We start from the raw sequence: 21,948 nt of genomic DNA, 5'->3' as shown, positions 1-21,948 counted from the left end.
CATGCTCACATGGGCTGAGCCACAGGCTGGACATGCAGCCCACTCTGTGGCACAAACGAGCCTCACCCCCCTCACACCCGGCTCACACCTTCCATCCCCAACCCAGCAACTGTACAGGGTCCTGTTTGCAAACACACCTGCCCTTCCTGCATGTATTCCGAGGCTGGTGGAGCTGCTGCCCATGCAGCCCCCCTCCTACCCACCGGAGGTTGCGGCTCCCATGGAGCTTAGACACAAAGTGTGCAAGGAGGAGAGAAGAGAGCATCTTTATTTTTTGTTCACTGCAAGCAGAGCAGTACCAGTGGTAAGGATCCCTTCTGCTCTACAGCCCCCCACAGGAGCGATAATGTGAGCTGGGCCCGGGGCACAGTAAAGAAAAATTCTTTAGAAAATGATAAGCATTACAGTAAAAATTTTTGTACAGTTTGTTTGTCATCAACAGTTACAAAAATAGATCTGCTCCTCTAATATGTGGGCACCCTAGAGACTCCATCTCACCTCCACAGAGATGGAAAGTGGCGGGTCTGGTGTGTGCAAATTTCCCTGGCCTCCATATCTTCCCTGGCTGTGGGACGAAGCACAAGACACTCAAACCACACCATGTAAACTCTTGCCTTACCCCTAAACACACAGGGCCAGGGGGGCGGTGTGGATGCAGGCCTGGGAGAGGGGGGGTTGCAGACCCCCGCAGTGGGGGATCAGGCTGGCCAAAGGCAGCAACATCCTTTGACTGGGAGTAAATGCAGAGACTGAAGGGCTGAGGAAGCTGGGTGCAGTCCTCTCCCCCCAGTAACAGGTTCCCCTCTGGGAAGAAAAACTGTGGGCACAGACACAGCACTTCCCTCCGCGTAGGCATGGCCTGACGCCTCCCCCACTGCCCTGGTGAGGTGCTCCAAGCACCCCTCCCCAAGGGCAGAGCTTCACCGAAGTGAGATGACAGGAAACAGGAGCTGGGGAAGTGAAGCCCTGCTGCCAGTATGAGCAGGCAGGGATGTGAGCACTCCGTGGGTGCTGAGAGCCCCCCACCCAGAGAATTTAGGCCCAAACCCAGCTGGGTTTCCCTTTGCACCTCACTATGAGCACTTCTGCTTTTGCTCTGTGGCGTAGGAAGGTGCCCCTACTTTGGCATCGCTCGTTTTAACGCTCCCCACCACCATTTCTAGCCCCCAGCTGTAGGATTGGACACATTGCATGAGGAGAGGGCGGGACTGGGTCAAAACTCATGTGTTTGAGTGGTGCCTCCTTGTCACTAACAGCATCAGAGGTGAGGTGGGCATGGCCATTAAAGAAAGGACCACTTTAACTTAGTACTATCAACACCAAAGGAGCTTAATTAGAGCACTTGCTCACTGGGCATGCTATGAAGCACATCCTTTCCCTTAGTGTTAGTGGAGAAAATCTGCCTAAAGCAACAGTTGTGGCTATGGCCACATACCCCCTATGCATGGTGTGAAATCCCCAAACAGAATGCCCTGCTGGCCGACCTTTGTCTGAGAGTCTGGGAAACGGGATGAACCCACGAGTTTAGGGAAAAGGGATAACCATAGGATGGCAAGGCATTACAAACCCAGAGTATGAAAATGGAAGCATCTTTGCATTTAAAAATAAATAGGAAAATATGCAGTGTGTCTCTTTTTTTTTTTTTTTGCTGTCATATTTCACAGTGTAATCCAGCCTGTTAATGAATAGGCATTTTTTTTTAAGTAGAGCTTTCCAAAGGAAGAGAAGACCTACAGATAATGCCATTGATCTAGCAAAAGAAAATCACATCAACAATGGAGCCTTTCTAGAATTCTGGGCCAAATTTCTTGGACACTCTTGCCAGCAGAAAAATGAAAGAGTTAAAAGTGAATCCCACCTGGTCCCAGAGAAAGAGAAGGCTACTGGGTGTAAATTCATAGGCTGGTTAACACGTTTGAGTTAGGGCTGTCTTTTAAAAAAGAGTAATACATATTTTGTTCTGTCTCAAAATAGAAGGAAGCTGCAAAAATTCCTGCAGGCGATAGGACTGCGATGAAGCTGTTAAATTCTGGCATCAGCTTGGTGCAGGGCTATGTCAGGGCAATTAGAGCTGCACCATGCTGCACTGTGCAGTACCACTGTCAGCCTTAATCTGCACACTGATGGGCAGCACAAAATCCAAGTTACAGCCCACAGGAAGCACAACCAGTGAACCCATATTGCTTTGACAGTTGCACTCATCTAGAAATAATGCAAAACGCTATTTAGATGTATACATCACGACCCTGTGCTCTAGGAAGAAAACAATCTAATGAGGGGCTGGGAGACTCCTTGCAGAAAACAAGCAGCAAAGACATTGGTGGTGGTGGGTTTTTTTCCTCCCCTCTTTTTAGAATTCTTCATATTTTATCCTGTTGGAGCGCCGTGTTGGGGTTGGTTTCACCATGCTGTTCTTTGCCTTTACAGCCTCGCTGAAGAACTTGAAAATAGATGGAAAACTCTTCCAAGAAGTTAGTTCATGGCGTTCTGTACCTGCAAAACACAAAGGTGACAGTTTGACTAGGGGTCATTCTATGACTTGCTGGCTGTTGACAGGATAAATGCTCCATAAAATACAAAAATGCAAAACCCAGGGAAGCCACCCAGCTGCTTGCAGCTGGTCTGGAGGGAGCCTGGGGAGGGTCAGGGCTGTCCTGTTGCTGAGCTCTGGGGCAGCTGAACAGGAGCAACTGCACACACATGCAGACAGACACGTGCACAAACATACACACGTGCACATGCATGGCCACCCATATCACAAGCCAGAGATCCTCAACATGTCTCGTATCTGGAAAAATAAGATCCCAAAGCACCTGGCTAATAAAAGCTTCATTGAAGCACCTCTTCTGTCTGACCTTGGGAAAAAGAAAGTGTCTACTTTCCAGGCACACTTTGTATTATTTATTTTTCATTTTATACTGCTCTTACCCTGGCATATGTATTTTCAAGTGAAAGAGAACACTTGATCTGAACTAAATCTCATGCATCACGAAGGCATCCTTTGTGCACCCATTCCCATAGATTGTATTGAGACAGTAAAGTGGGCCTTTCCTATTTGTATCTTCTCTCTGCCCACAGATTTACATCTGTAATTTTTTTTGGTGGGTGCTTCTATTGTTTTGCAAGTGTCTTCCTCAACATACAGTCCATTTGCTTTATTTAAACAACCACACCCCCCTCTCCTTTCCCCCACCACCAAGCCCCAAAATAAAACCAAGACAATGAAGATAGGGAGCCCAGGGGTGTGAAAGAGTTGGGACCTCTTCCTGGGTAACCCAATTATGCAGAGATGCTGCCTGGTAGTCTTTGGATCCTGGGCCTCTGTTTGATACTTTAACATTGTTAATGATAATTCTTTAGTCTGCAATAGTAGGTCATTGCTATGGTTACTCTACAATGGTGCAACACTTCACTTTCCCCTTCAGCTATTCGTTGAGACCTGGTAACCACATTTGTTGCCTAGCAACAGTTCTGTGACAGTATCACAATCTGGGGGTGACAACAATGAGGTACACAGTGCCCATGGACTGCCAGGTGGAGAGGGATGCAGTCCAGGGTGGATGATGGTCCCTGCAGGACGCAGGGTGGCCATCAGTCCCTGGGGATACGGGGTGGCTGCTCTGGCATGGCATTTGCTGCACACCCACCATTACATCCCTGTCAGGACACTTCCCTCTATGCACCCATCCATGGAGCATGCACCCATCCTTGGTGGGTCCATGCACACCGTCCCCTCCAGAAAGTCTTTGATGGAGGCACTATCTGTCACACTGCACGCCTCTGCTCCCTCAAAGGCAGCCATCACACAAGCAAAAAAACACTCCAAAAAACCCTCTCTGGAAAGCCACTATTTCCCACACAAAGAGATGTTTTTGTACAAAGAGCATCCATGTCACGTGCACACACAGATTTTCCTCCCCCCTCCATATTCATTGTATGGAGACAATTCATGACATCTTCCAGAAATTTTCCACATGCTCCTTTTATACAAATGCTTTCCACCTTCAAATTCACCCATCATTGTAGAAATTCTCTTTGATGAGAGGCAGTCCATTCTATCAGGTGCTGGACTTGGCAATGCTGGGTTAAGAGTTGGACTCCATGCTCTCAAAGGTCATGTCCAACACAAAAGTTTCTGTGATTCTATCCTGCAGGTGGCTTTCAATACAGATCACTTATCCCATCCCCAATAGGCCATTCCATAGCAATATTCACCAAGACTTGTTCCTCACCTTGGAAACACAGAGGTGGCCCAACACAGCAGGAGGATAAAGCTTCCCTTCCAGCAAAGCCTGCAGCCTAACAGACATGTCCATGAGGACTTGGCTTGGTATACTATGACTGCCCACTGCCACCATGCACACACACCTTGCCTACCAAAGTTGATTTTATGGAGGGATAGGCTGTCCTAGCACACCGTAAGGACACTCCTGCGCAGGTGTTTCCCATCCTTCTCACATGCATGTGTCACAGCATATGGTAAACACCACTTTGAGCCTTGAAGGCAAAACATCTTTCCATGTGGCTTTCTGGCCCCTACACAGACATTTCCCACACAAACACATATTTCTCATTTCTGCCTGCCTGCATCTCTGTCTTGATTGTAATAATCCTCATTAGTATCCACTGGATAAATGAGATGAAAATATAGGTTGTGAATATTATGTTGTTTTTTCTCCCCTTTCTTCCTTTCTCATCAACAATCTTCCTCTGTGGAAGGGCCATCAGAAACAAAAAACAAAACAGTACGTTTCTGTAGCCTCCCTGTCTCTTTCTTCATCCTGCCTTCTCCCATGCACTTTCCTCATGTCCTCAAGAGAGATCATGCTCACATTCACTAGTGTTACTGAAACTGATTAACCTACAGCTTTCCTGTGGCAACTCCTCTCAACCCACTCTTCTCAAAAAACAATTCAAGCTTTGAGTCTAGAGGGACTCAATGATTCAGCAGTCTAAAGTAATTTTAACACTCACTATTTTCCCTTTCCTAGTAACAATCTTACTGGCAGATGAACATTTCCCTGGTGATGAAATCACTACAATGGATATTTAGTTTCCAGGATTATGATGATTCTTTGCTTGATTAATACTGCAATAAGAAAAGCTTGCTAAGTATCTGCCTTGGCCCTTTACAGTCATTTTTAAAGGTCAAATTTTGCCTTTATGTATTCACATTCAACTACTACTAAAGGGAGAGCCCTAAAAATTTAACATTGCACAGATTGTGCATTTATGATTTATATACCAAAGGCTTGGAAAATTCAACCAAAGCAAGTGGAATTATGTCCTAAGGGTTAGAACAGATTTGGCCATAAGGTTTTTTGCCAGAGGAAGAGTATCATTGACGACTGCAATCTCAGTTGCATATTTAGTAGAACAGAGATCTAAATTAAATACATGAACAGCCATCTATTTTTTGATAGAAAGAATAATTTTTAAGAGACAGACAATAAGAAGCAGCTGTTCTGAAGCCAAGGTCCTCTGAGATATATATTCTTAGTGCTCACTAATTTCAACAGCTGTGATGATAACCCACATGATTCAATATATTGTATTAATTGATGGGCTGTTGCACAGCATGTAGTGATTTCAGATATTAATTCTTTGAGAAATCTTAGGAGCACGCTGCATGGAAAAGATATAAAAAACCTGTTAAGTGTGGGAAACAGCTAGAATATTCTAAAATATGCAAAGGCTACAACTGCAGAATAAAAAAGTATAAATCCCTCCTAGTCCCAGCCTCACTGAGAGAAATTATGACAGCTGGTGAGGGGTCAGTAGCTCTGACCAAGGAAGCTGTGACCGGTCTGGAGAGATGGTCCCAAAAGAGATCGTCTTCCCGAGGCCCGGTGTCTTCCCTCAGCTGCTGGCAGGAGGGCCCATGCAGAAGCTGTCAGCTCTTTAGTGATTGTCAGCTCGTGATTTCAGCTCAGCTTTGCAGGGCAGCCTCCAGGCCAGAGCAGGGAGAGAGACGAGAGTCCCGTGTAGCTGTTCTGCACTAAGGTAGCTTTATTGGTCCAGCAAAGGGGTGGCCAGGGACGGGCTCTCTCTGCCCTGGCAGGGGACTAGCTTTTACAGGGATACAGGGGGTGGGTGTCAGAGGGTAAGGGCCAGTGGGTTACAAAGGATCTGCACAGGGTCTCCCAGAGGATTCTGGGTTTGTCTTCTTCTTGCTGTAACTGAAGAGTAGCTCCCTTTCCAGGGGAGTTCTGCTGGGAGATTAAGCAATCTCCTTATCTCAGCAGAAGTCCCTCCAGGGCAGTGGCTGGGCACACCCTACAGGAAATGACAGAAATAAGCAAATAACCTCCCAGGAGCCAGCATGGAGAGATGCAGAGAGAAATGAATATATATTTTAGCATGTGCATAACACCATTGGAAAAAAGCTCCGAAGAGATGGTGGAACCAATAATGTGTGAGGTGAAATGAGTAATGACTGTAAAACAGTGAACAAGTTCCAGAATCAATTTATCAAGCACCACAAAGAAATATATAATTAGAAATAATGAAGACTTGCCAATACAGTTGTTGATACAAAAAATCAGGTAAGGGAATACTTCTAAAAATTTAATATCCAAATCATCTGGTCTGGATGACACACATACGTGGGTCTTCAGGGAATCAGTTAATGAACTTGCTGGACTACTGGCAATTATTTCTGAGAATTCATGTACAATCAGGTAGGCACCAGAGGACTGTGGCAGGGATGAGAAGAAAAAAATGTCTAATTTGAGAAAAGGAGGATTAATTGAAACTAACTACCACACATAAAATTCATGTCTGAATATTAGTAAAGTAAGAGATCAACATTATAAAAAAAATCACAAGGACCTTTAGGATAACAGCAGACACAACAGGCTCAAAAAGAACAGATAAAACCCAAAGTTTATTGAATAACAAAAATCAGCAGGTGAGAGACTTAATCCATTGCTTTGTTTTCCACAAAGGACAACCTTGCAATCTTGGGGCAGTGGGAACCAATGTAATCGCTTAAAATGGATTATGACCTTCACTATCTAATGGGCTGTGGTCACTCCTACCTCTCACTTGCACATCAGTTGCTTTACGCCAGTCAGGGGGTCCCCAAACACTTGAGATCTATGGTAATGCAGCTCCCAAATGTGTGCTGCCATGCCTGTGCTGGTTCCAGCTGCCATCAGCATGTCCACCAGCACCTACAGTACACATGGCATCTCTACAGGGTACAAACTTAGCATCTCATCTCATCTCATCTCATCTCATCTCATCTCATCTCATCTCATCTCATCTCATCTCATCTCATCTCACAGATGCAGAGTTATGTCTCTCCCATTGTACATTATCTCAGACTCTAGGAAATGGGTGCTGGCACACTTTTGGGGAAGTGGTTAAAGCATTTGAGAAGACAAATAATAAGTAATAATATGGGGTTGAAAATATACCTGTGAAAATCCAGAGGGACTGGTATTTGGGCTCAAGTCTTTTAAATGTGGTTATTAGTCATCTGAAAGAATATTGAGAATATAGATATTGAATACAGGAATAGGATATGGAACAGAAGATTGTACACACATAAGAAGGAACAAAGAAATAATAATTAAAAGGGCAGCCTAAATGGGTAGGAAAAATAGAGAAGAGGAAAAGCAAAGATTGAAACTGGGAATGGTGCCTGAAGAGGTGGTCATGCAATATGACTGTGTGAACGATCCTGATGGCCATTTGCACACACACATGCAAAGGCATTTTCACTGTCTTCCCTTTCCACTTTCACTCAGGAAAAGCAGCTCTCCACCTAGCAAGGCTGACGAACTCCTTCTGAAACCAGAGTGTCTGGAGAGAGAAGAGCTCTGCAATCACCATAATTCACTCTTGCAGAGCGATTACTGGCTGTGCAGGACAAAGGTGCCCTCCTACAGCGCCTGCCCACTGTGTCAGACAAAAGCCTCCTCCTGCGGTGCTCAGAAGATGCACAGCACAATGGTGGCCCCCCGCCGCGTTTACAAGATGTGTGGGACAAAGGTTTCTATGCTGCTCAGGAGCTGGGAGAGATCTTCATACATGCCTTGGCGCTGAAATATTTCTGCAGAGAAAAGTTTCCAGGTTGAAAAGCTTCTTCACAGATACTAGCCACAGGGCTGACCTCGGGTCTGCTTCTCTAAGCAGCAGCTCATCTCTAAATAGTGCAGGCTTCAAAATGAATTAAGGGTGTTCCACGCCTTGGGGTTTAGCCCCCATTGGGATGGAGAATTCTGCTGACCTTCAACAAGATCTTGCTCAGCAGAGTTTGCTCCCTGTGATCACGATCTTCACTGAGGCCCTGTCATGCTGCAAAACACCAATGCAAGCAGCGTAGCCATCCTGTCCGTAGACAGTGGCAGAGGTTACTTTAACATTTATGATTCAAGTTACATATATAAAAGGCAGTCAGTCTTATCAAAACTTGATTTACATGGTTCAAAGGTTGAAATACAGACTTCTGTGGGCATTTGCAGGAACAGAAACACTTTAAACATTATTAAACATAAGCATCAACACAATTAATTCCTCCTTTACACATAAACTAACAGAGAAGCCAACTCCATCTGACCTGGGTAGACAAATGTGATAGACCTTTCAGAAAGGATTTCTTCTCCTGAAAGTTATGAATCAATGGAAATTTCTTTATTTCTTACATTATCCACACACACATTGAAGAACTTATTTAATTCTTAGGTATTCAGTTCTGCAATTCTGTAACTCTGTAGCAACATAACAACACGGTCCAAATACGCACTTATGTGTCAGAAAGGGATGCTTCCTGCCTGTCCTGCATCCATCTTTCTGTATGCTAACAAATTCTGTATCACAAAGCTATTTCTGAACAGGAATTTAACTTTTTTTTTACCCTTGAGTGCATCAGATATTACCAAGTATGACAGAACTACTTTTAATTCGTAAGGTTTCTCCACTTACAATTTCTTTATCCTGTTGATCTGCATGGGAAGAAGTTGGGTTTTTTCTGACTGTTTTGGTCTACTGAAGTAAATGTCCAGGTCTCAAACTCCAAAACAGAAGAAGCTCTCAGAGCATCACTAGTAAAGCTAATGAAAAAGGTGAGTAAAAAAAAATCCATTTTGCCTAAAATCACTCAGTAGTTCTGACTAGGAAAATGAGAGCTTCAGGAAAAATTGTGAACAAGTCCACTAGCTCAAGAACTTTGAGATCCAATGACCTCAGGAGTTTTTGCATAAGCACTTCTACATGTCACAATGGTAAAGAAAGGTTAAAAGCTTAGGCAAAATTAAGAGATAAGCTGAACACCAATTAATGAAATGAAAGCAGTAATTTCTGAGGGGACACAAAAAAAAACCCAACCCCAAACCAATCCCCAAACTTTGATGTGTTTAGTTTGGCTAAGAGGTAATCGTTTGTGGAGTCATGGTCATGATAATAATCTAAAGTAACTGTAGGGAAATGAATTCCTTGGAGAAGCCAAGAGAGAAGAAACAGAACAATTTGAAGAAATGCAATACAGCTTAATAAGTGGGCTTAGACACACAATAAACTGGTTAAGACTCAATACTCATATAAGAAAAATCATAGCAATGCTGGAGACTAGACTACACATACTTAAGACATTTTCTACTTAGTTATTATCTACTGTGACACAAACCAGTCCTTATTTCTGTTGGACATGTATTATCTATAAGAATCTTTAGTGGGATGATGAAAACAGAGAAACAAGCATCCTACAAACCCAGAAAAATGATCACCTCTGAACTCCCATAGTTGCAACTGGCTTTTCTTCCACTCCTTGTTTACAACACACAAACTTCCCACAAGAAGCAAGTGGTTAAAAATAGTAAAAAAAAAGTATTTAGGAAATTCCTCTTGCCCTCTGAGCAACAAGATGCAAAGATTCACACAAAAGCTCATTGCAAGCAAGGTCTGCAAAGTAGGAAGGAGACAGGAGTCTAACACGGCCCTCATTTTCTACTACTTTTCATTTAATATTAAGGGCAGTCCCATGAGCACAGGTTGTTTGTTCCTCTACGTGTGAACTGGCCAAATAAGTGAAACTTGAGAGGTTGTTCTCTCCCGAGCACAGGTTACCAAAAGTTAGGTCATTTTCTGTGTCACTGAAGTCAAGCAATTTTTTTTTAAGTATATATTAAAAAAGGCAAAAAATTGGATACCAAGTACCTGTAAGGTCCTTCCAGTAAGAACCAGGCACCCAGGATAGAACTGCTGTTAATATCAATGCAAACAGCCATAGTAATACAAATTGTGCATAGCTGCTTTAAAAAAGGGAAAAATTCACAAAGGCTGATTAAACAGCATTTCCAGAGACAGAAGACTTACTGGATCTCAGGCTGTGGGCCAGCCTGAACTGGTGCTCAGGCGTAAACAGTCCTGAAAAGCAAACTTGTTCTTGGGTCCAAAATTTCACAGTCTTTTGCACAAATAGGCAGAAATGCAGCCAAATGGGCAAATCCATGTAAGGCTGCTCCTATCTATGCAATGAATACAGTGAGAGCATCTAGCCATGGACACAGGCAGGAAAGACCAGATGTGGCAGGTGGATCTAGACCCTGGGAATTGCAGCACAGCTATGGGATTCTCAGGAGGCACCATTTCCACAAACACCTCTCCAAGGTGTTGTCCCTCACAGCCCCACTTTTGGGAGGGCACTGGGAGAGACTCAGACACCCACCACAGGGCAAAGACAGCGTCAGGCAGGAGAGCTGATGCCAGCCAGTTGAGGTTATAGCAATCCAAAATTGCCCTGGGATACTGGCTGTTCCAAGGGAACTGTGAGGATGGGATGAAGATGTACAAATGCTGTCTTGCAATGCTCAGGGGTTGATGTGCTCCATCAGTGTTACAGCATTCCACCCATCAATGGGTGACCCAGACGTTCAGTGTGCATGTGTGACTGAACAACACTCTCGGGGCAGCAATTTCCAATGCAATGAATTTCTGCACAAGAGCAAGCCATTTCCTTGAAGAAGGGAACCAGTAAAGATGTACTCAACATTATGCAACTATGGATTTTAAAACTCATGTCAAAATACTGTAGCATGTAAAGAGGAGTAGGCAGGCTTTGAAATGATATTTAAACTGATATATCTGTATATCTATCTATTGCCATCTTTATCTCTATACAATCTTTATATATCTCCGTCCATATAGTATCTATATCAACAACACTGTCTGTCTGTCTATCTATCTATCTATCTATCTATCTATCTATCTATCTATCTATCTATCTATCCCTTTATCTATCTCTTCATATCCGTAACTCCACCCTTATCTAAAGACAAGTATAAAAATTCCTTACCTGACAAATGCGAGGTGGGATACTCAGGTTACATCTTACAAAGTTATTTTTGGGCTAAGAACATACCCTACGGAAGGTGCAGGATCTCACCAATGCAAGTTAAGAATAGGTTAGACAACCACCTCTTAGGAATATTATGGGTATAGCTGACCTCACCCTGGGCAATGTGGACAAATTAAGTAACTTCAGGAGTTTCTTTCTATCCAGCCCTGTCTCTTCTGTGACTTTACTGGCTTTATTTAAGCAACATCCAAAGCTGATTGTATTAGCAAGGTACTCTTGATAGTATTAGCAAGGTACTTCACAGGAGCTCTAAAACATTTGAATAATATATATTAGTGAGATAACTTAATTTTTTAAACGCACATGCATTTTTTCTATCATGAATTAGGGAAAAAAATCTATATAAAATTGCAAGCAAGAGCACAAATAAAGTATAAAACATTTGAAAACAATTATTTTCTCAACTAGGAGCAAGGAAAATTTGCTTTTAAATAAAGGAAGTTTTGACTTGCTCAAAACTCAACACTTCATGAGCAAACACACATCCACAAGACTTCTTGGGTGAGAGCACTGAAAACCAAGTGTTCAAGCCTCAAAGCTTCCACAGGTTATAAACCTGAAAAATACTAATTAACCTGACAGATCTTAACATGCTGCAGCATGATGCAAGCAGTCAGTTATACCTCCTTCTCCTCACTGCTTTGCAAAGACACATCTAACAGAGTTCTGTAAGGGAAAAGTCATCATTACTGTGCTTTTGCAAACTAAGCGGCTCAGCCAAGACCAGGAATAGACCTGAGCTCTGCTGAGCCCACAGCAGGAGCTCTGTTCATGCAGCAATGCTGCTGATGTTAACAAGCATACAGGTTTTATAAAATATATTTAAACTAATTTAAAACATTCCACAGTAACACTTCCAAGTCACTTTAATCAGAAATACTCAAGGGCTGATTTTTGAACCTGAGTTTATTCCAAAATCCCACAGCTTTTTACTGCCTATGAGGCAGAGACCTGAAGGGTACACACTCTGCTATCTTGTGATAGTGATACTAGTGCAAGAAATTCATTGGTGATACCAGAACAAGGGAAACAACCAGCTGCTTAGAAAATAGCTACTCTTTGTAATGGTATTTTATGATTATTTGTTCCTAAATAGTAATTAAGTCATCAAACATCAGGATGTACCAGCAGCACCAGCACAAATACAGTTTTGGCACTTTCCAAAAACACAACAGCCAATGCAACACCATGGAAATGGCAATGCCTGCACCACAGAGCAGCTGGGAAAGGTAGCAACACTTTGAAATAACATGTTACATGACAGTAGAGATACCGCATCTAGTAAAGATGTAAAAAGGTTCTTAATCACTAGCAGGATAAGTACATATTGCCTGCCTATTTGTGAAATTTTGGACCCAAGAACAAACTGCACTACAACAGCAGAATATAATTTTCTCTTATGTCACTTCAGAAGCAGAGCTTGAAGACTGGTGTGGATGCTGACATAGGCAGCTGTGGAAGTAAAGAAGGTCTTTCGAGGGACAAGAATGAGCCTGTGTCTAAAGAACAAGCTGTAATGAGAACATATGTGGGGCATCAAACACCCAGTGTGTTTTTTTGATTTTAGCGAGAATCTGAATTCAAACATTGCAAGCCTTTAATGAATAAATTAACTCCGCCTTTCCACAGTGCAAAATATTCATAATCTTCTACATAAGAAATACTTGAAAAGCATTTTTTCCCTGAATTTTTTACTAGGATTATAGTGTCCTGTTTTATCTGTGCAGACAGAAGACTACAGTCAACACAAGTCCAGAGTATTTTTATAGGTACAATGGTATTCACTAATCCATCTACCTCATCTTGGGACTACTGCCTCTGGCTTGCTCCAATCCAACCCAGCCACTTCAATCCAACCCAACTCAAACTAACCTAACCTAACCTAAACTAACCTAACCCAACTCAACACAATAAAATTCCTCCAATGCACCATTGACACCATCCATCTTCTCCCTGGTCCTGGAGCAGCACAGAAAAGGCACTTCCCCTTGACTTGTCTTCAGAGGCTAATCCTGTGATGGGTAAGAGGAAAAAATATCAAGAATCCAAGTACTGTCTCTACAGTGCTAGCTTTGGTCTTGTGGGAAACCTAACCTCATCTGCACCTAGTCCTCCCCTTCTGATGGCTGCTCCTGCAGGACGGTGGAAATCAGGTTAGCAAATGGTGGGCTAAGATGGGCCTGTTGACCTGCTTCTTGCTTCTGCTGGACACCTACTTCAGGAGCCACCACCTGCCGAAAAGGATTCACCTTCAAGAGAAGTGAAACTGAAGAGCTTAAATCCAAGTGATCCTGAAAATCCCAATTCAGGCACTTACCACACCCTGAGGTGCCTAAGCTCCACAGACACCTCAACTCCTGACCTTAAAGCTTACACCTTATAATGGTATCTGTCCATGCCCAGAAACACATCAGGCTTGGCAGTGAAAATACTTCCATGGGTCTCAGGCAGATAGAGTGTTTCCATGACCCCCTCTCCCCCTGCCCTGTAATGCCAAGTATGTGTGCAAGCCCCAGGGGCAGGAATGCCCTCTTCAGTCCTTCCTGAGGCTTCATTTCACCTGAATCTCTTCCTACTCCTTGCCTGTTTTTCATCCACCTGGGACATCTGTTTCTCCAGAATACCTATTTCTCCAGGAAATCCAATTTTCAATTCCTCTTCCACAGCTTGCTCACCTGGCAGCTCTTCTTGAACTCAGTGCCTGGCCTTGATCTTGTTGCATCTCATCCACACAGTGATCCCAGCTGTCCTGTTCTCATGGCCCACCAATTTTTGCCTTTTCTGACTTTGCTCCAGCCATTTCAAGAAGACCTCCTCTAACTAATTGCACCCATCCAATCTCTCCTCACAAACACCTTTTCTTCCAGTTGCTGGCATCAAACACATCTTCCTTCTCCATGTTTTCCTTTCTTAACAGCAAAAGAAAGTCCCAGGTCTGATTTTGGAAAGTATTTTAAAAAAGCACAGAAGATAAACCTACCACCCAGATGTAGTGGTGAGTGCAGAAAAAGAGGACACATCTGTGAAAATGCAGTTGGCTGACTCTGCATGAGCAGGGAAATGAGATGTGTATCTCCTAGGTGAGAATGGAGGTTTCATGGGAAATTCAGGGCATTTTCTTAATGACTTAATGGAAAGGAGACATATCTGAGTTTGTGAAATGTCATGGAAGATGAAGCTGGGCCATCAGAACACAAACATCAACAACAAATGGGAGTTAAAAAATCAGATTTTGGGAGTAACTAACAGATTCCCTTAAGTTTGATAAAATTTTAGTTATATCAATTAAGTATAAAAAGTTTTCCAGAAAAAAATAAATAAAAATTTGCAGATTTGAGGTGTGAATAATCCTTGTGCATTTGCAGCACATAATTTATGCCTAACCCACACCAGATAAATTTTTCTTGTTTGCATCACACCAACTGCTGTCTATATATGTACACATATTACACCCCCCTACCCTATGCATCTAGGAATTATATGACCCACTTCCAGGCGTCTGCATAGCTATACTAGTGAGAAAAATGGCAAGAAGATAGTGCTGTTTCATCAGTAAATTTACACCAATAGAGTGAGGGTTAACTTTCTTTTATTAGCATGACCTTTGCTGTTTGTTGTTAATGAACATTCTTGAAGAAGGCAGGTGACTGAACCCAGATGGTGGGATTTTATGGACAATGATCATTGTTGTGGGTCAAGTACACCTGTGCTGCAATCATAAAATTAATAACCTCTACAACAACAGCTTTACATATGGCTGTCTCAGAAGAGTGCCACTTGTGTAACTCACAGCCTTTGGAGACGCTCTTTATAATTTATACCCAATTTGAAGTGCAAAGATTTTTCTCTCCCACAAGTCATGGTAATCAATACAGGTCTGCACCTATTATAGCCGGATGAGGTGAAGTGTGCGGTAATGATCAGCTGCACCAGGCAAACAACACAGCTCATAAACATGGCTTTGCAAAAGGGATCTCCAGCGGCCATTTCCCACACCTGTGCTGTGAGAGCAAATAAAGGAGGAAATAATTTTTTGTAGGGGTACCATCCCTGCTAAGTGTTGCAAACTAAATTAATTGCGTATTTACCACAGAACTACTCTGAAACTTGAGGGATTTTTGCACGTCACATGGATTTTAGGCTTCTGCACCTAATTCATAACACATCAAGACTTAATGCGGGATACTATGACTTCCCTATATCATGGAAAGTGGCAATTTAAGACTAAACACTAATTCACAAAGGTTTTGCAGATGTGAATTACACTAAATTTAACTAAGCTTAATAATACCACACTTCCTGTGACTTAACCTCAGAGATGTCACCAGAGGGACTGTTTGAGATCAATGATCATAAAGCTGCATTTCATTCCCTGCTTAACCGTCCTCCTGCAGACAGCAGCTCTGCCTGGAAGTGCTCAGTGCATGTGCCTGGCTTCCTACCTCTGAACAACACCACCCTAAATCAGTCACAAGTGATGCTCAGGATGCAAGGGCAGCAAGCCAGTCATGCAGCAAAGAGTTCAAGACAGGCATCAGGTGGGGGAGGCAGTGAAGTGAGGCACAGGCAGAGCGAAGCCGAAGGCAGCCGTACGGCAGACAAGACGAGAAGGCATGTTGTGTGCTGGCATGCGCTGACCTCTGCCAACAGCTCTCCTGACATCCCTGTCTATGGCAATCAGACATGAACCTCAGTGTGGGAGGTGGGTCTGCCAACAGTAGGAGGGAGAACTCAAAAGTCTGGGATGAACGTGAAGGGAAATATTAAGTTCATATTAAGGAAAAAAACCACCCCAACCAAAAAAATCCTTAAGAGATGGGAATGTTCCCTGTGGGTATACATGGTAAGGCCCCATTGCTGAGATCTGCTTGGAAAAAGCCCAGTGAGACCCAGAAGTCAGTGGGATGAGAACAATAGGGGTTTCTCCTGGATAAACTGCAGATCATGTTCTGCTTTGCAGCCTCGGGAAAAACACACCAGAACACAAAACAACCCCAAAGTCAGGGTTTTTCTGCTAATCCAGTTTTAAACATCCAGTTGCAGAGTGGCAAAGTTTCTAACCATTCCATTTAAATGCTACACTAACTAAATAAGCTTCATTTGGGAGGCCATATTTATTTCAAAACAGGGACTTCACTATTACTCTTTAAAAAATAATGCAATAAATAACATCAAGCTCCAAAGCTGCATCTTCAAGCTGACACAGTCACTTCAATGTTGAAGAAACAATTTATGATTTCCCCCTTCAGCCAGAGGCAAAATAAAATCCTTGTATTTCCAAATGCAATTTTCATTTCAAAATACAATCCTGATCTGATAACTGATCTTTCCACATGGAGTCTTCCAGTAGAACCAGTGCTGCTGAGATAGACTGTGGAAAAAATCAAGCAAGATTCCTTGTGTCATGGCAGAGATTTTTTGCCAAGCATTTAGTAGGTTCTGAAGAAAACTACTTCAGTCTTTTCTATCCAGAAAGGTGGTTAAACCTTGGGAACTGGGGATAAAAACAGAAATTGCCAGGAAAATATATTTGGAAGTGTAAGAGAGATGAAATACTTAAAATGAGTTCAAAAATTTGGTAGTTCAAACTATTTTCTTTTCCTTATATCAAAAACCTCGGTTTTGTTGTCTTTGTTTTTTAATAAAATTAGAACAAAATAAAAAGAAGTTGTCAAGGTAGTTTCGCCCCCAAAAAATCACTGAACTGGAGTTATGTCATCTCGCATTAAAATTATAATTTTATTATTATAAATAATATAAATAATAAAAGAATTAATAACAAATATTTTTTATAATTAATAAAAAATAATAAAAATTATTATTGCCACAGCTGACCTACCAATATTACATTAAAAAAGCATGAAGAAAATCACTTAAATACATTTGGGGAGTTCTTTTGCTGATGGCCCATGCATATCTCTTAACAGTTATTGCTCTATTTTGGTTTAATTTCGCTAAATCATCCCAGGTTGGATTTTTTTTCAAACAAGTTTAAAGCAAACTGTACACGTATTAAAGAAAAGACTTTATCATGAAAACAAGGATTGAGGAAGGAGCTGAAATTTGTCTAAATAAGAGCAAGATCAATATGCAAAAATGCACAGACAACTAAAGTTTGACAGTCATTGTTTGTAAAATCCCGCAATCAGTTAAAATGAAAACTGTCTCCTGTAGAAGGAAGTTAGAGAAGAGCTCATATATAAATACTTGGGGAAAACTTGCGCTGTGGCTGGAACATTCCCTGCTAGTCTGGGGATAAAGGAAACATTACAACCACAATATACTGCCATATTAAATTAAGAAAACATTTATTTTTTCACTCTGTTGTGAAAAGTGAAAAGTCTGTAAGTGACTAAAAAGCAAAGACCTTGAAGTCAACAACATTCCCATCTATTTTGTCATGTTTTACAGATCCAGAATGACAAACACTTCACATCACTGTCTCTGCAGCCACGACTGTTAACCTCCCACAGGAATCAAACAAAGTATTACAGTGCAAATATTCCACATTTTCACGGGTTTCAGAATTGCTTTCCCAGGTCTGCATTCGCACACACACTGAAATCCTACAGGATTCCCTCTGAGGAAGGATTGCTAACTGAGGGGACAGGACATTGTAAATATAGGGTTTGCTCTCCTTTGTGAAGCTGGGGAAAGCAGTAGCCAGGGAGCTCAGGAAACTTGGTGTCATGCTGAGGTTTGTGCATCTGGGCATCTGCAACGGGAGAATGGGTAGGAAAGGTCTGGGAGGAATGGCTGTGGTCGAGAAGATTTCTATTGCTTTTTATTGCAAAGAACTCACATCCCAAGGTAAACCTCCTTCCATGCCAAAATATTTTTAGCAAAATACGACTGCAGCAGCAGCTCCTCTGCAGCTGTGAGAGGAGCAGTGAAGCCTACTCACCAAGGTCATGCCTTCTGCAGCTCCAGAAACGTTCACAGAGCCTTGGCGTGAAGGACACCCTGCCCCATGCTGCACACTGACAAGGTGCTCCTGCTCTTTCACAGGAAGAGAAATGGGGCATGTAAAACCACTTGTGGTGGAAATGCATCCCATCCACTACCATGGCAATACGTTGAAGCATCAGGATTTGTCCTACAAGCCTAGGTGCAAGGGTGCTGGTGGGAAACAAGTTTGCTACTGGCCTAAATTAAGAATGACCTCATCTGTCATTAATTTTCATATTTTCTGCCCAGGAGATTCTAAGGATGCACCTTGAAGGAATCCTACTGCTCAACTTGCACAATGCTGACTGGGCTGTACTTCTAATGTGCATGCAAGTACTCAAATTATGTTTCACAACAAAAGAGATTCAGTAAAAAAACCCACCAAAGCCCACAACAAAACTAATAAAATAAATCTGTGTCAGGCATGCTTAACAAATCAACTAGTTGCAACAGCTTTAGTATGGCCTGAGAAGTGCTGAAACCAAGTATTTCCTTATGACATTCATTACTTAAGGTGGATTTCTGAAATATGAAAAGCATATTTGTTTTAATTGAGTTTAGTATCCCAAATGGATCACAGAGAAATTCTTATCTGACTTTTGTGTATAATGCAAGTAAGTCCTCTGTAGTTTGGGATCTCAATAGTTCCCTTTATAAGAGCTTGTTTTCAATTGCTTATAAATTTTGCCAAGCTAAGTATTTGGGATGAAAATTCCCATGCTCTGTCTCTGCCTTAGGGTGATTATTATTATTTTTTTATATTTCAAGTGAGAGGATTTAGTCACTTCAGGAAATAAGATTGAGGGAAAACATATTTTGCCCCTGTTGGGAGGAATAAAAAATGAAACAGATGAGAAAAGAAAAAAATGTCTTACAAGAATTTTGCTGAGCAGCTCCTGTGCCTGTTCTTCACAGCAATAGTTTGAAATCTGGAAGGTAAGATCCCTGTTGCCCTTCTGCAATTCCGAAGAAAAAACAGCCAGCTTTTTGCCTAGTCACAAGCCTTTGAAAAATCTCATTTGCATATGCTCAGCACAGAGTGCCCAGAATCTGGAAGTCTAAGTGGCCAAAGATTCCTCTGAAGATGCTATTTGCAATGGACAAGGTCCAACCCAGGGCAGACAGGGCTAAGCCAGACTTTTTTTTTTCCCCGCTGCTGCTCCCAGATGTTGCAGTCTATTGTGGCATCAGGCAGAGGAACTAAGTGCAGGCAGCACTCCATCCTGGGTTCCAAATGCAGGTAGAAAAAGGGGAGAAGGGGAAAAAAGCAGCCTAATGTAAGCAGAGAGGAGAACTAGTCCCTGGAGGGCAGAGGGATGAGTCAATTGAGACAGGAGATCGATTGTGTAAAAAGATCAAAGAGAAGAGATATAGGAACACCAAGGAAGGTGAAGGGAACACCTCTGCAGGAGAAGGATAGACCTTGAAAAGCAGGGAACTGGCTGCAAAGAGAGGTTAGGAGCCAGAGATGAGGGACAGCAGTCTGGACACTCAGGAGAGTAGACATGGAGGGGAGGAGAGGCACAGCGGGACATGGCTTTTTGAACTAGGTAAGAGCTGCCTTATGGGAGACTCAGTCTCTCCAGGCAAAGGCGAAAACTGTCAGTGCTTCATTCTCCCTTGGCTGTGGTTCACGGAGAAGGTGACAGTCTACTGCACTAATACTCTCAGCACCTTTACCTCACTTCACCAGCCCATTCATCTGAGCCCAAACTCTGTATCTGAAATGTCCACCTCTGCAACTGACCTGCAGCCACAGAACACCACATGATAAAACTGCCTTTCTTGATCTTATTGAGGTTGAAGAAAACAAATTACACACAGAAAACTGTATTAGGAGAATATTTGAAGCATGCATGCTGAAGGGACAAGTTAAGGACATTCAGTTTAGTCAATGTCAAAATGGTTCAGACAAAACTGAGGGGGGATGGTGCTTACTGGTGCTGCTCTGGTACAGCTTGTGTTGACCTTGCAGGGAGTGTTATGCTGCCCTTGCAGATCACGTGTGCATTTTTCCACCAGATGCCTCTGTTGACCTGCAGCTATTGCCTGGGAGTAGAGAGAACTGGTCCAAACAGATGAGGCTTTTGCACCAAAATGTGAAGTAACTTCATTTCAATGCAGTACAATGAGTAAATGAAGGAGAATGCAACAGTCTGGATATGGGAAACTCCTGTAGTAGAATGCTGTGAAGTGTATACTGGCTACTATATGGGGAGTGAAGGAAATTTTAAGTGTTTGGACAAAAACCCTCAGGTATGTAAAGCAAAAATTAATGGCTATTTTAAAAAGTAACAATAAGGAATTAATCTCATTAATGGAAAAAACTCTACAGAGTCCCAAGCTCCAAGGAGGACTTTTTTGAGCATCTGTGGACAGGAGTCTCACTGTAAACAGCTCACAGCTGAGCTGGCTCTCTAATCTTTGCTGGTGGAAAACATGGCTCATGTCATTTCTTACATCCAAAATTTCCAGGTCACCTAAATTCCCAGTAGCCAAAGAAGAACAAAGCTTCCCCTAATGGTCAGTTTTATATCTTTATCTTAATCTACCTGATGGCAACTGCTGTTTTAAACAGAGTGTAGTTGCATTACGTAGTTGTGATCACTGTAAAGAGTAAGAGGTAATACAGAAGTAATAGTTCGTTACGGAAAGATAGATGAGGTAAACAAGAAGGAAACTGAACAAGGCAACTGAAAGCTTTATGCTTCTATTATTCCATTCTTCCCTGGGATGGTGACTGCGAGTAATTTGAAGACATCATGGATCCCTTAATTATACTGTGTGCACCTACAGGATGCCCTCAAGCAAACATGTAAGTGAGGTGACTCTTGTTTCACAGCAGTCTGTTATTCTGTTTTCGTACCTGTTCAAACTAAACCTTGTTCAAGCCAAAATAATTGCTTTGCAAGCCTACCTACAACTTTTTCCTAGGGGGATCCATGGTCTACCAAAAATCTCTGATGCATTAGCATCTAAACTAGCAGAGGAGCTGCGTAACACCGGTGATGGGTTGAATGTATCAATTCCAAGGGATGTCACAGGTTGGCTTGGTCTGGGGATGCACAAGCCCCATGGTTTTGCAAATCTAGTGGTACATGAAAGGATCTGCAGAGCTGCACTCTCTGCAGGGGACAAACTGCCTTTGAAGGACAAAACATAGGTAGGAGTACAAAAGAATGAAGCACAAAATCTTGCCACTGTCTGCTCTAGCATGAGCTTCAGCTGGTCTGTCACTGTAACATAAGTCAATTAAAAGTTTGAATGCTCCATACATTGTCGGAGCTAAGAATGGCTGGTCACTAAAAGTGATATTATTCTGTAATCACATCACATGCATCTGTAGACTCATCCCTGAAATTTGCTTCCATGGCTTTAGATAACAGTTACTTATTTTTTTGACATTTGGTTAACAGAACAGTGATATAAGAAAATGAACAAATGAAAAAATGCTTTATGAAGAATCATGCAAGAGATCATAAATGGCAGATTTAGTATCAGCAATGGCAGTTTTAATAATTATCTTATAGGAAAGAACACTGCATCCAAATTTTAACTTTGTATGATGTATGATGCTGTGACGTATACAAGTTACTTATTCTGGAATGACAGCCATGCATGGCTTCTTTTCCTTGCAT

At 42.3% G+C, this 21,948-nt stretch overlaps 1 protein-coding gene across 8 annotated transcripts in view; it reads right to left on the bottom strand.

Annotated features, from left to right (window-relative positions):
- Positions 1-247: 247 nt before the first annotated feature.
- The window catches only part of ARB2A (ARB2 cotranscriptional regulator A), a 262,147-nt gene continuing 240,446 nt past the window's right edge, over positions 248-21,948 (bottom strand). For 7 of the 8 annotated variants that reach the window (XM_069002274.1, XM_069002273.1, XM_069002270.1 and 4 more), the window contains one exon: positions 248-2,493. In XM_069002274.1, the coding sequence (XP_068858375.1) occupies positions 2,351-2,493 (143 nt within the window). In that variant the 3' untranslated portion in view covers positions 248-2,350. Of the gene's footprint in view, positions 2,494-7,459; positions 7,484-21,948 lie in introns of those variants that run through there. The other variant, XM_069002278.1, reaches the window with a different exon arrangement.

Source organism: Aphelocoma coerulescens (assembly GCF_041296385.1).
Source record: "Aphelocoma coerulescens isolate FSJ_1873_10779 chromosome Z unlocalized genomic scaffold, UR_Acoe_1.0 ChrZ, whole genome shotgun sequence".
Lineage (NCBI taxonomy): Eukaryota > Metazoa > Chordata > Aves > Passeriformes > Corvidae > Aphelocoma > Aphelocoma coerulescens.
Note: the sequence above shows the minus strand (reverse complement) of the source record. Positions and strands in the feature narration are given on the sequence as shown.